Here is a 13,783-nt window from a genome sequence, read left to right on the forward strand (position 1 = left end):
ATGTTATTCCCTATATTGTAGGGTAAAGTGGAACACTGACTTAACACCTTGTGTGCCCAGAACCAGGGCCTCATCAGGCAGCATGTCACTTGCCTTCCAGCACAGCCACCAGGTTCTAGCCATAGTTTGTATTGCAGCTTCTTGTACCAGGCTTGAGCAGCAGCACCTCTGGAGCCAGTGGAAACGCACACTCTGAGCTCTTGAGCTTTCCTCTTGCAATTGTCTGTGCATAGCTAGGCATATGCATAGGTGGACAGATACATGAAATCTATTTCAAATTGTTGTTAACCCCGTATTTTCTGGAGCTCCAGGGCACAGGAGCTGGCTTGGGGTTGTTGATTGCTCTCTCTGTTGGTGTTTTAAGTAAGGTTTCAGCTCAGGGTTAGGCACAGGCTTTGCGCAGAGCTGGACCGAAGCCTCAGCCTGCCCTGAAATAGTGGTGAAAGAGGTGGGTAGGACTTAAATCACGCCGTGTCACTGTGTCCTGTTGGAGTGTGTGGAAAAGCCATGAGCCTCTTGTCACACCAGCACAGGAGAAGGGTCCGCAGCCAGGGCAGTGGAGCATAGTGCATCCCGAACGGAAGGGAAGGGAAGGCTGCCCACAGCATCTTCTCAGCTCAGAACCGATTTATTCCCAAGTATGTATACATTGCCCTGCTCAGCCCGGCATTTCTCCAGGGGGTTTCTCCACAGAGGTCACTGAGCAGTCTGAGCCCTGCTCAGTCCCTAAGCCCTGAGCGCAGCAGCAGTATGTCACAGTGTGGGCTCTGGCTGGGGTGCAGCGGGAAGAGGAGGCAGTGGCTGGAGGGGCTCAGGGGACAGTTGCATAGTTTGGCTACTGGACCACCTGCGAACCTGGCATCTTCCGGAGAGTCACTGGATCTCTGCCGTGTACACGAAGGCATCACCCGGCACCTCTGCTTTCAGCAGCGGCCTGTCAGAAAGGTGACCTGCTCGGGATGGACCCTGCCTGCATCTGGGGCATCAGAAAGACGCATCCCAAGGTCACACTGATGACAAAAGAACAAAAGACCCAAGAAGTGCAGCCTGAACTTGAGAGGCAGAACTTCGTGTTAAAGCAGTCCCGGTGCAGCACCAAGACACATGAGCTGGAGACAGCCCGTCTCGTGCAGTGCTGTTCCTCTTACATTCACCCTCCTGCTCCTCCTCCCATTATCCTGAGGGTTCTTGTTTCCCAAAGTCTTTCTATATGGTTCCATGCCTATGTCTTGCGATGCTGGTCTCTTTGATAGAGAACAGCACTACCAAACACTTCAGTCATGCTTGGCCAGCACCAACCTGTTATTGAGGGCAAACAGCATAGGTTGCACTCACTGCCTCTAATCTGCTCTGAAGTGCCCAGGTCCATAGCATTGCCCTCATCTGAGCAAGGAAACAGCAAACCTCTCCTTGTTTCTCTGGGATCTCATGGGAACCTGCAGACTGGGCTGTATTTAGCCGGGTGAGAAGAGGCTGCTGTGAATCCTGCCCGAGTTTCACCTCATCCTCCTGGGATCCGTGCCAGAAGCAGACAGGGAAGAGCTGGTGCTGCGAGCAGAGCCCTGGAGCCCTGGCTGCAACGTTTACCCACAGTGACTCGGGCTGGGACAAGAGCAGAGCTCTGAGTGGTCAGGATGTGCCTGGTGTGGTGCAGGGTCTGCACACAGCACTGTAACCCGATAGAGATCACAGGAGGGGGTTCCCTGCCGCCAGGGTGGCAAGTAAGTCACCCATGAACACAAGAAGGGCTGGCATGTGGGATCTGCCCCCTCCTCCCTCCTTTTTGCATTTCACCTCTTCCTTGAGGCTCCCCCAGGGCCTGGATGAACAGGGACATGGCATATATCCCGCAGCTTTCAACACGAGTGAGTCTTGACCCTCCTACACTGCTGATCCAAAGGCTGAGGTCCTCCTGGGCTGTGCCAGGGAGCTCATTAGCTCTCTTCAACCCAGCTCTCCTCCCTGCGACAGGGAGGCGGGGCCCAGGCAGCTCCCTGTGACACAATGCTGGCCAAAGAGACCACTGGGCCACCTCCTCTCTGTGGCCAGGCGCTTCACACGTCCACCACACAGTCAGGGGAGTTTGTCCGGATGGCATCGGAGATCATCTTGGCTCCTGACTGGCCGATGCGGTTCCCCTGCAGGCTGGGAGCAAAGAGGAGTTCAGGCTTGGACATGAGGCAGAGCAGGATCCTTGGTGAGTATGAGAGATGCTCCCAGCTTTACGCCAGCATCCAGCATCATCTGTACCCTCCCCATGCCACCCAGGAGCTCTTCTGGAGAAAGCCTCTGGGAGGGGCTGAGCCAGACCATTCCTGTGATATTTTAGAGTGTATTTTGCTTTTGGGTGGTTCTTTGCCCCAGAGAGGGACTGTGGAGAATAGAGCTGTGTGGGTATGGTGGCTGGGAGGAGCACAATGCGCCCTTTTCCCTTTCCCCACTGAGGAGGTCCCTGTAGGGCAGCTGGGAATGGGCAGTGCCAGCAGTGGGGAAGGTCCTGTGGTGGTTCCTGTGGTCTCTCCCACCCCTGCCTCACCATCCAGTGCAGTGGCCACTTACTTGATGTAGGTGAGGCCGTGGTTTCCCTTCAGAGCAGTGGCGATGCAGATGGCTCCGTCCATGCCCAGGGAGTTTTCCTGCAGGCTGCAGGAAGCGGGAGGGTCAGAAAGCACCAGCCAGGGAGATGTGGCCAACAGGAGGGAATGCATGTCATGGGCATTGGGAAAAGCCCCCAGCTCAGGGGTTTGCCCCACTGAGAGCTGCTGGCCTCCAGGAAGGTCTGGAAAGGGTCTTTCTGGCTCACACCAGGGGGGAGGATACTCACTTGAGCCAGCGGATGCTGCGGTTCACCTTCAGCGCGTTGGCCATTGCCTTGGCCCCAGCCACGCCAATGGAGTTTCCCCGCAAGCTGCAGAGAAAGGCAAGCGGTGAGGAGTGACAGCCAGGGGGGACAGGAGGAGGTGGGAGAGGTGGCCCCATGCCAGCAAGTCAAGGGACAAGCCAAGTCTGGTAGGACACGATGCAAGGGTGCTGAGCTAAGGACCAGCATCCTGGACACCCCCAGAGAGCAGTGTCACAGCCATGGGGACTTGTTGGCCCTACCAAGCACTTACTCCAGGATCTGCAGGCTCTTGTTGACCATCAAAGCTTCTGCCAGGGCTTGGGCACCAGCTGCGCCAACTGAAGCCACCTGCAGGCTGCAAGAGAACAACCTTCAGCGCATGTTGTGAGGGGGCCATGGTGTGTTAATTGGACAAGCTAATTAGGCAGGCTGCAATGCCAGGCCCCTGCCACAGCCTGGATACTCACTGGAGATGTGCCAGGGTTGTATTGACCTTCAGCGCAGTGGAGAGAGCAGCCATTCCCTCGTCTCCAATGGCATTCTCCTGTAAGCTAAGACATGCAAGTGCCAATCTGACCATGGTCCAGGCACCCAGGAGCAGGGAGAGGGGCAGCAAGACAGGACGCAGTGCACCAGGCTTTCCCAAACGGCATGGGAGACCCTGGGCCACTGTGCGCTTAGAGCATCCCCAGCCAGGCACAAGTGATGGGGACACAGGATGAGCATGGAAGAGGCAGCAGGCAAAACCACCTCTCCTGGAGCAGCGTGAGGGCAGAGTCCTTGTGCAGGTCCATGTACAAAGATGCTGCCCAGGACCTGTCTGCCCATGTCCCCACTTACTCAAGGCTGGCCAGGCTGCTGTTGGACTGTAGTGCTTGTGCTAGGGCTGCAGCAGCTTTTGCCTGGATGAAGTTCCACTGCAAGCTACAAACAGAAGAAAACAAGAGGTGAAGCTTGGGGCTGCGAGAATGCCCCCGTCCCTCCAGGCTCAGCACCCACCCGCTCCCATCCAATGTGGCAGAGGCCAGGAAGTGACCCATGTATAAGACCCTGTGGCTCCATCTGGATGGCACAGCACACCTCCCGTGGAAGGGTGACCCTAGGAAGCCACTCTCACAGCCTAGAGGGGCTGAGGCCCAGGGGCAGTGTCCCTGCCCATCATCCACGCAAGGGGCTTCAAACCAAGCCAGGTCCAAGGGGAAACTCACTGGAGGGATATGAGCGCCCGGTTCTCCTTCATCGCTAAAGCAATGGCCTTGCCACCTTCGTCGTACAGCAGGTTGGCTGCTAAGCTAGAGGCAGGGGGCAGAGGACACAGGTCACACACACAGAGTTTGGGATAGCTCCAGTGACACTGTGCAGCAGCATTCGTGCCCTTCTGGGGCCCATGGGACTTACTCCAGCTTCCTGAGGGTGCTGTTGGCCTGCAGGGCCCGGGCAATGGCGGGGCCCCCCTCCTTGCTGATGGAGTTCTCCCGCAGGCTGGGGAAAGACACATGGGGCTGAGGAGGAGCAGCCAAGGCAGGACATTGCCTATTCACCCCTCCTTGTCCCCTGCCCTGGATCTGAGACCATCTATTGTAACGGTGGCAGACTGTCTGACTCGCATCTCCATCAGCATCTGCATCTCCATTCCCTGTGCATCCTACAGCTGTGGGCTTGTTCTCAGCCTCCCATCCTGCTGTCATCATTTCACTGTGGGACATGGCTGGATACTGTCCCAAGGAGAGAAATCGAACTGTGCAGAGAAGATGCTCACAGATGCAGGGACAGAGACTGCTTTCAGCATCCCAGAGCACTTGTAGAAAAGAACAGGCACAAACCCAGGCTGCTGACAAGTTCCTGTGTCCCAGCAGCAGCTTTTGGCCAGTTCTGGTCACTTACTTGAGGTTGATGAGTCCCTTGTTGGAACAGAGAGCTGCTGTCAGCGCGGTGAGCCCAGCACTGCTGATGGAGTTGCTCTGGAGACTGAGACAAACGGAGGAAGACGTGAAGATGAACCAGTCCTGGCATGGCAGGTAGGCTGTGGGGTTGTGTTTGGGGTGAAAAGTGCCCATTTCACTAAAAAATGGGCATCTCCCAGCCACAGGAGGTGTGGGAGGGAGCCAAAGCTGAAGGACCAACTTTTGAAGCAGCCAGTCCAGGATCAGCATCCTCTGCTCACCACAGCAGCACTGGCCCCACTGAGCAGAGGTGGGTTTGCCAGTGCTTCGGGCAGTCTTGTCCCAGTCTGGCCATCACTGTGGCTGCCAGCTCAGCTGGAAATGTTGTTCCTGTGGGTTTTGTGTCCTTGTCACGCCATGGGAAGCCAGTGATGGACCTTGGCAGAGGAGCTCATGGCCAGGAGCCATCAGCTCTCCATGCCAGGTGGAAGGAGCAATCCTCTCTGGCTGCTGTTCCCAAGGGAGATGAAGGTCCCACCATCCCACCCTGACTCTGTCGCTACCTTCCTTGTTAGCTAATTCCCATTGGGGAATAGCCTTTGGGAGAAGGCCCAAAGCTACTAGTATCCTCCAAAAGCAGAAAAAAAAATCATCATCTGGGTTAGGATTAACTCCTTCAGTGGCAGCATTGTCTGACACTGCTCCATGGTGCTCCAGTCCTATGCCCCTGCAGGGGATGTGGAGTGGGAGAGATGTGGGGAGAGTCTGAAGTGGTTTGAGGGGGCTCTGAAGGGTGGGAGGTGGTGGTGGAGTGAGGAGGTTGGGCTCTGCTGGGCAAGCAGGAGACCAGGCATGGAAGGGGGGCTTACTCAAGGCTTTGCAGGCTGTGGTTCACCTTCAGAGCTTCGGCCAAGGCAACCGAGCCGTTGTCTCCTACCGAGTTGCTGGATAGTCTAGGACAGAAGAGGAAGAGCATTACTGGCAGTCATGCTGCAACCAGCTCGGATTTGCTGCCAGACGATTCATCTCCCCCAGGCTCTTTCTGTTCCAGCAAGAAGCATGAACTTGCTGCAGTCTCATTTCCAGACTACATGCACCTCTGTTCTTATATGTTGGGTTTGAGCTGAAATAGCTTTTAATGTGTATCCACAGAGCCTGGAGACCTGCTGCTTGCCTCTGCTGGAGAGAACACTTTGTAGAGTCCTCTCGGCTCTTTATGTGGCTCCGTGCACACCCACAGGTGTAAAGAGCATCTCTACAGGGTTGCTCCAAAAGCAGCTCTGTGGTCCTTGCCCCCATTCACCCACACTAACACCCTGGGGCAAAGCTGGCAGAGCCCATCCGGCCTGTGCTGCATGGCCCAGCCTCTGCTCGCTGCTCCTGCCCACAGATCTATGGTGCTGGTGTCACCATGCCTCCACCTCATGCTCCTCTTACGTCAGCTCCTTCAGGCTGCAGTTCTGCTTCAGCGCCTCTGCTATTCTCCTGGCGCCATGGGCTCCAATGGCATTTTTCTGCAGGCTGTAAAGGTGAGGAAGGTCCCTGTGAATGTCGGGTGCCACCTCTCCATGAGTGGCACCTCAGTCTGCTCAGTGGCAGGGAGGGGGGACAGCAGGTCCCAGACACTCACTGCAGGGTTGTCAGCCTGCGGTTGGTCAACAGGGCCTCAGCCAGGAAGGTGGCACCATCCTCCTTGATGGTGTTGTGCTGCAGGCTGCAGGGGGAGAGAAGCAGGGCAAGAGGCCGTGAGGGGCAGTGGCCACCACCATGGCATTTGCTTACCCTTGTCCCTGACATGAGAAGGGCAGCTGGCCCCCAAGCAGCCCTGCCCAGGGGTCTTGCTCCCTCTCCCGTGAAAGATGTCTCCTTCCATGCAACAACACCCTGTGAGCTCCCATGTGAGGGATGGACCTCAACCTCAACCTGGACCCACCGAAGCTGACAGGCAGGAGGATCCCAACATCTCTGGCCCAGGGCTGCCTGGTCTCTGTACCAGATCTCTGCAGGCTGCACTCGTGCTTGCTGCCTGGTACAACTGAACCAGGTTATGTCCAGGGTCTCCCCATGCACTGGACTTTGGGGTGGGGAAAACCTTGATGTGACAGGAGAGGGCTGGAGGGGGCTTGTCCTGGGGATCTGCCCTCAGAGGTGCTGCAGAAGTTGAGACTTACTTCAGGGAGAGCAGGACTTGATTCTGCTTCAGCGCATCAGCCAGTGCTTTTGCTCCAGTGGGGCCAATGGAGTTGTTACGCAGGCTGGGGCAAGACACGCAGAAAAGCCAAGATTACCAAAGGCACAGTGGCCTGTGCCCAGTTTAAGCCAAATGCCTTCACGTGGCACAGTGTCTGGCCCTGCTGAGGTGGGACATCAGGCCGGCAGCTTTCAACAGTTATGTTCACCTCTTGAGCAGTAGTGGCTTTGAGGCTGGAGACCCTCAGCCCAGTCAGGCTGAGTGGGATCCAGCCCCACTGCAGCCATGAGAATGGTTCCCAGTGGGGAACGTGTGTGGCAGGAGCTGGTAAAGGGGGAACACTTACTCCAGTGTTGTCAGGCTCCTGTTCACGAGCAGCGATCTGGCCAGTGCTTTGGCTCCCTTGTTGCTGATCTGATTTTCTGCCAAACTGCCCAGAAAAAGGAAAAACTGGGTGTTTCCAGGATTGGAGAGAGGATCCTGGCATGTCCCAGGACACAGCTGGGATGGCTGAGCAGAAGAAAGTCATGAGGAATGTTTGACTCAAGGTACAACCATGCAAAGTAATGGATGCTTTGAGGTCTGCTGTCCTGGAGCAGACCCCAGGCAGGGCATTGCAAAGACAGGGTAGAAGGGGAGTTTCTAAACTTAAAATTCATTGGTGGTGTGAAAAGGAAGCTCAGATCACAGCATGCGAGACTCTGCACAGCCACTTCAGAAGGGCGGGGAGGTGGGCACAGTGGGGACCCATTTGTCTGGGGCAAGGCATCCCCCTGTGTGGGTCAGAACCCTGTTTCCTCTGTATGTCCGATGCTCCGTGCAGAGCTTCAGGTGTCCAGCAACCAGCCGTGCCCTTGGGAAGCAGTTTGTTGGGATAATGCATGGATTTCTACACCAATTTTTAGGAACAGTGAGGAGGCAGTGGTCCCTGGAGGGCTGGGTGAGACAGTGTGCCCAGCCACCACAAGGACATGAGGGTAAGGTCACCGTGCCTGGGTGCAGGAGATTGTGTGGGGCTGTGCTTGTCAATAGTACCCAGGGCAGCCAGTGTGAGATACGTCCCTGGAGGACCCTCACCCTGGTTTTGAGGTGCCCCCAGCTCTGCTGTGCATCCCCAGGAACAGCCTATCTGCCCTGGGCCAGCTCCTACCTGAGCTTCTGGATATGGCAGTCCTTCACGCTCAGCATGCTGCCCAGCAGCTCCATCACGTTGTCCTGAAACTGGTTATTGTCTAGCCTGGAGAACATACAAGGGAAGAGCAAAAGCAAGTGTTTGGAGAACAGAGTGGAGAAAGCTCTACCCTCCCGTGACATCTGCCTGTCACAGGTGGAGAAACTCCAGCAGAGAGGCAGAGCTGACCCATGGCCAGCCTCAGGGCACTCTCTGCTGATGGACAATGTTAGTGGGCCCATCTCCCATCAACACCCAGGATTTTGAGTCACAGCCTAGCATGCCTGCTTGCTTCCCCTGCAATCTGACCAGGACTCACCTGAGGATGTGGCAGAAGAGGAGCTGGGAGAGAAGGCTCTTACAGACGTTGTAGGTGAGGCAGTTGGAGAGGTTCGTCTCCTCCATGCAGACATCAGAGACCTGCAGGAGATAAGCCAGGGCAGAGCAGTTCACAGGGGTGAGCATCCCAGCCAAGCTCTCATTCTTCATTGCTTCTTCCACCATCATGGCGATCTCCGTGTGCTGGATTTCGTGCAGGCAGTGCATGGTGTTCACTGCCCGCGAGGAGATGGCATAGTCAGTGTTCAGGCAGCCCTGGAGGAAGCCGATCGCTTGGCTCCTGAAGCTGTTGTGCTCATCCTTCACTAGCAGCCACCCAGAGAGCAGCTTGTTCACCTGTGGGGACAGGAGCCCAGAGAGGAAGCGCACAAAGATGTCCAGCTGCCTGTCCTCTGCCTGCAGCGACCTCTGAACAGCGCTCTTGAAGTGGTTGAGGAAACCCAGCTTGGGCCAGGACATCCCGCTCTCCGTGAAGAGGTCGAATATTGCCCTCTTTGCAGCTGTGTAGTAATAGATGGCTGCTAGAAACTCCTGTAGGGTTAAGTGGGAGAAGTAGTAAGCTGTGATGGATTGCATCTCCTCTTTGAGCAGGAGCCGGCTGCACAAGCTGCTCTGCAGCAAGGAGAGGTCAATGCCATAGGCCTTCAAGTCCTGCTCGTAAAAGACGTATCTCTTTTTCAGCAGCCCGTAGAAGGCCAGCCTGCCCAGGCTGCCCACTATCTTCTTGCTGTTGTTCACAGCCTGCTCGATCCTGAGGGTTTCTCTTGGCTTTTCTGGCCAGTCGCTGCTCAGAGCCATTTTAAAATAGTAGGAGTAGATTTCTGAGAGGGTCTTGGGGACACCAGTTGTTTCTTGGGGTTGATCTGTGCTGTGTTTTAGGTAATAACCAATTGAGGAACCACAAATCCAGCAAAAGCCAGGAATGGTGCACATGATGTGTAGTGACCTGTTAGCCCTGATGTGGTGCAGGACTTGGCCAGATAGGTCTTTGTTGTCCAGGAACATCTGGTCCAAGAAATCCTTCATCTCTGCAGCTCCAAAACCTCGTATTTCTGTCATCCGGTCAACAAGGCCACCAGGGATTTGGCTGGCTGCTGTGGGCCGTGATGTGACCCAGACAGAAGCCTCTTGCAGCAGGTTGCCACGTATAATGTTGGTGATCAGGTTATCCACTTGGATCTCCTTTTTGGGATCAGTGCATACTACTGTGTTGGAGAAATCCAGAGGAGTCTTGAACTCATCCAAGCCATCGAGGATCAGCAGGGTCCTGGCGGCTCCCGCCGAGATGCAGTTGGGATCAGAGATGTGAGGGAACGCTGAGCAGATGAGCTTCTCAGCAGAGAGCTTCTCATAGGTGTTGAGCTCCCGGAACGTGAGGGGCAGCACAAGGATGATGTCTCTGTTGATCTCCCCCTTTGCCCAGGTGTAGACAAACAGCTTCACCAGTGTGCTTTTGCCAATCCCGGCTACTCCAATGGTGACGGAGATTCGAGGTGGGATGCTGACCTTGGAGAGAGGCAGGAAGAGCTTCTCCAAAGGGATGCTCTTGGATACATTTTGTAGGCCCTTGGTGGCTTCAATCTGCAGGATATCATGCTCCTTCTGTTGAATATCAGTCAAGCCTTCCACCAGCAGCAGGTTTGTGAGCCGCTGGAGGGGACCCGTCTCTAAGCCATTCCCATAGTAGCTTTGGAGACTTTCCAGGTGCTTCTGCACCATGGGTTCTGCACAGAGAGAAATGAAATGAGAGGGTAGGCTGAGGAAGAGGATGATAACCACAAATGCAATTGAGAGATGCTTCACTTTTCTGCCATGCCCATGCAGAGGGGAAACCTCACAGAGCTGTTAAATCTAGACAGGAAGGTATGTGCCTGGAGGGCACTAACAGGCTTAAATGGCACTGATCAGCCTCAACCCATCGGTCCAGGAGCCCATTTAAGCTCAGCCCTGGATCTTCAGCCACTACCTAAACTATATTGCAGGAGCGCTTGTCTGCAGTGCCATCATGCCTGTGCCTGCTATGGACCTTGCTCATCTGGACCTTGATCTTTGACTTCATCGCTCTGCACTTGCCTGGTGGCCACTGGACTGTGTCTGAACCCGTTTGCCCTGGCTGGATATGATTCTGACCTCTGGATTGACTTCCGAGCTTGTCCTGAGCCATGCCTCATTGCTGTGAACTTGTCTGTTGAGTTGGAGTCTTGACTGAACCTGGTGACCATCTCTGGACCTATCCTGCTCACCTGGCTCAGGTACAACAGCCCCTGGTACAGTGTATTTAAACCCTTCAGCTAAGGCTGGACAAGCAGGGGATGGTGCTGCAGACACCAGCCAAGGATGGAGCCTTCCAACCAGGAGGAAAACATCTCATGGCAAGAGGGTTGCAAGGAGAGCATGAAGTTGATGCAGGCACCAACAGATGGGGTCAGGGCTGCCCAGCCCTCCTCTTCCTGCCATCCTCCTGTTCCCAGCCCAGCTGCTGGGACTGGATGGTGTGATCTGGACATTGAGGACATTAAAGACTCCTCGGGCTGCCCAGAGAAGTGTGCTGAGGGCAGCAAGGGGCCTGGAGGAAGATCCCTCAGACCTGGCAGAGAGCCCTTGTCACCCCCTGTCTATGTCCTTCCCTAGTTGAGACCCTGAGATGGCACCGTTGCTTGCGTGGACACTCCCATCAGAGCTGTCAATGCTTCCCAGCTCCGTGCACATCTTGGGGTGCTCCAGCAAGTGCCCATAGCAAGGACATGTGTGCAGACACCCCTCATTGTGTCCAAAGTGGACTGCCTACCGTAGACGGTGATGTGAAGGTAGAGCTGGGAATTGGTGGTCTCGATGAAGGTCTGCAGGGACTGGGAGGCGTAGCTGCCCTTGCCAGCCAGGATGTCCACCACGGCCCTCACCTGCTCGGGCAGGGAGCTCGCCTCCTGCGCCCGCCCTGCCTCCTCTGCCGTGAGCAGGTCCAGCCGCCGCAGGTAGCGGATGATCTCCTCCAGGAACTGCGGCGAGATGGACCTCACCAGCTGCTTGCGGTAGCGGTTGATCCAAGCCTCTGCGGGAGAGGAGAGCAGGAGAGCTGAGTCTTGAACAAGCTCTGGGCGCGTTGCTCAGGGGGGACGGGGAGAGGCAATGGTGGAGCACCTCCTCTGACTCTGAAAGTTGTGTGTGGAAACAAGAGACCTCCAGAGTGACCTGCCAAAGCCCTTGAAAGGATGCTACCCCAAAGCCATGCAGATTGTTTTGTCAGGAGCTGCCTGGTCAAGGCAGCAGCTATCAAAATTGGTGTCAAAGAAACCAAAGAGCACAATCATGAAATAACGTTTCCTCCTGGAAAAACCAAGCCCATGCAGAGATAAAAGTCTGAGCAAGATAATTTCTCTCTGGAGACAGCCATTCCCCCTGTGCCACCAGAGCAGTCCCCAAGCTCTTGGACTAGGAACCGCTGCCACTCTCACCCCTTGGTCCCCCACCTTGTCCCAGTTTTCAATATGAAACTCCACCAAGATAATGGATCTCTGGCTGCCCACCACCACTCACCTGCCATCAGAGGCCTCCCGTAATGTGGTGATCCCGGGGTGAGGAGCACTGTGTTGGCAGCAACACAGCCGTCCCATGGGCTGCCCTGTGTCCCCCTGCCTGGCTCACAGCATCAATTGGGGCTCCTCAGCCTTTATCCATTTTTCTGGTGGAAGAAGAGGAAAAGGATCAGGATCAGCATGGGAGGGAGCCCACCCTGAGCTAATGTAGCACTGACTGTGGTTGAGCCAAGGGTCCATTCGTCAATTTTTGGCTAAGACCAGAGTCCCTGGTGCTGTGGACCTGACAGGGACAGAGCCAGGACCATCATGCTGCAGTATCTTTGCCTCATGTGCCATGAACTTGGTGCCTTCACCATCACCACTTATGCTGGAGCCTTTCTCGGGCAGAGTGATTGCATTAACTGCCCTGATGATGCCCCCGTGTCATCTGTGGGTCACCCAGCAAGCACCCGAGTGCACCAGTGCCACCAGAGGGACAGCAGGGCTGTGAACCACTCATGCGTTTCCTTCTCTGTGTTGTGAAGGAAGTTGTGGGGCAGCAGCAGGATGATGAAGAGCCCGTTTTGGTTTTGAACCAACCTTACCACCATCCAGAGCCTCTGTCAGGGCTTGCTGAGCACAGCCAACACCACATCCTGTTGTAGAGCTCTGTAGATGCTCCACTTTCAGCAGCAGAGCTGCTGAAAGTGGATGATGATCTCCAGGCAATGACTCACACTGGTGAATCATTGCCTGGACAAGGAGCATCTACCTGGTCCCTCCCCCTTGGCTGCTGCCAAACCACACTGAGGGTTTGGCGTTTTGGTTTTAAGAAGTTTGTCCTGTCACTGGGTCCAATTGTTTTTTGAGCAGAGATGGAGAGGGAAGCGCCTCCACACCTGAGAGTGCCCAGCTTCACCTCTCTACCAGCCCCAAAGTCATCTCCAGGGGCTGGCCATGTCCAAGTGGGAACTTCTCAGCCTCAGGTGGTCTCTGATCACAGCCACAATGCAAACAGTGTCTCAGTGCCCTGTGTCTCCTGGCATGGCATCCTTTCCTCACCTCCACTTGGCCTACAGGGTGCTCTAGATCCATGCACTCACCCCATGATGCTGGTCAGGGGCAAGGAGGTCCCTGTGCTGCCTTTGTCCAAACCCACTCCTGAGTGAGACATGGGCACCGTGGGGGCTTCAGTGCAGCCTCACCAACAGGTACAGAGAGAAAGCACAAATGTAGCTTCACCAGGGAAACTGGGTAGAATTTCTGGTTCATGGTTAGGTCCATGGTGTAAGGTTAAGGTGCTTGGAATGTCTCCATTTCAGACTCTTCTGTTCATCCTCCTGCCAGGAGATCCATGCTGGGGTTTATTTCTCCCACAAGAAACGCGAGGGTTCAGCCACCAGCAGCAGTGCAGATGGTGGCCAAGCTGCAGGAGGGAGGACCAGGCACAGTATCTCCCAGAGCCGAGTCCCACAGACCCCACTGGCTAATCTCCCATCAAGCCCCTTCTGCAGCACCTCCTATGGAGTTGGGTGAGTGTCCAAGGGGTGGCACTGGCCCAGGTGGGTTCACATGTGACATGTGACAAGCCCTCATAGGGGTGGGGGGTGCTGATGTAGCTGGGTCTGCACCCACCACCTTTCCCTCCAGGAGAGAAACCCAGGTCCTTCTGCTGTTCCTTGACTGCCCAGCTCTGACCCCTGGTTTCACCAGTGACGGAGGTCCATGTTCCCCTGGCAGTGATGGTGGCTCCACAGCAGAGCCTTTTTCTCCACACAGGGGCTGTGCAGGGCCACAGCAGCAGCTCACCTTGCTCTCTGCCCCAGACAGTGGCTTCATCAG

The 13,783-nt window shown here is 55.6% G+C and overlaps 1 protein-coding gene across 1 annotated transcript; it reads right to left on the reverse strand.

Moving 5' to 3' along the window:
- Nucleotides 1-2,024: 2,024 nt before the first annotated feature.
- Nucleotides 2,025-12,039, reverse strand: NLRC3 (NLR family CARD domain containing 3). The gene is made up of 18 exons (XM_030482922.1): nt 11,961-12,039; nt 11,215-11,475; nt 8,407-10,150; nt 8,067-8,153; nt 7,263-7,346; nt 6,897-6,980; nt 6,356-6,439; nt 6,163-6,246; nt 5,595-5,678; nt 4,727-4,810; nt 4,241-4,324; nt 4,051-4,134; nt 3,683-3,766; nt 3,310-3,393; nt 3,114-3,197; nt 2,825-2,908; nt 2,560-2,643; nt 2,025-2,145 (listed from the first exon to the last, which is right to left on the reverse strand). Exons 1-18 carry the CDS (start codon nt 11,965-11,967, stop codon nt 2,055-2,057), a joined length of 3,282 nt encoding a protein of 1,093 aa, XP_030338782.1. The 5' UTR covers nt 11,968-12,039; the 3' UTR covers nt 2,025-2,054.
- Nucleotides 12,040-13,783: the final 1,744 nt, after the last annotated feature.

Source organism: Strigops habroptila, chromosome 4 (assembly GCF_004027225.2).
Source record: "Strigops habroptila isolate Jane chromosome 4, bStrHab1.2.pri, whole genome shotgun sequence".
NCBI classification, from domain to species: Eukaryota; Metazoa; Chordata; class Aves; order Psittaciformes; family Psittacidae; genus Strigops; species Strigops habroptila.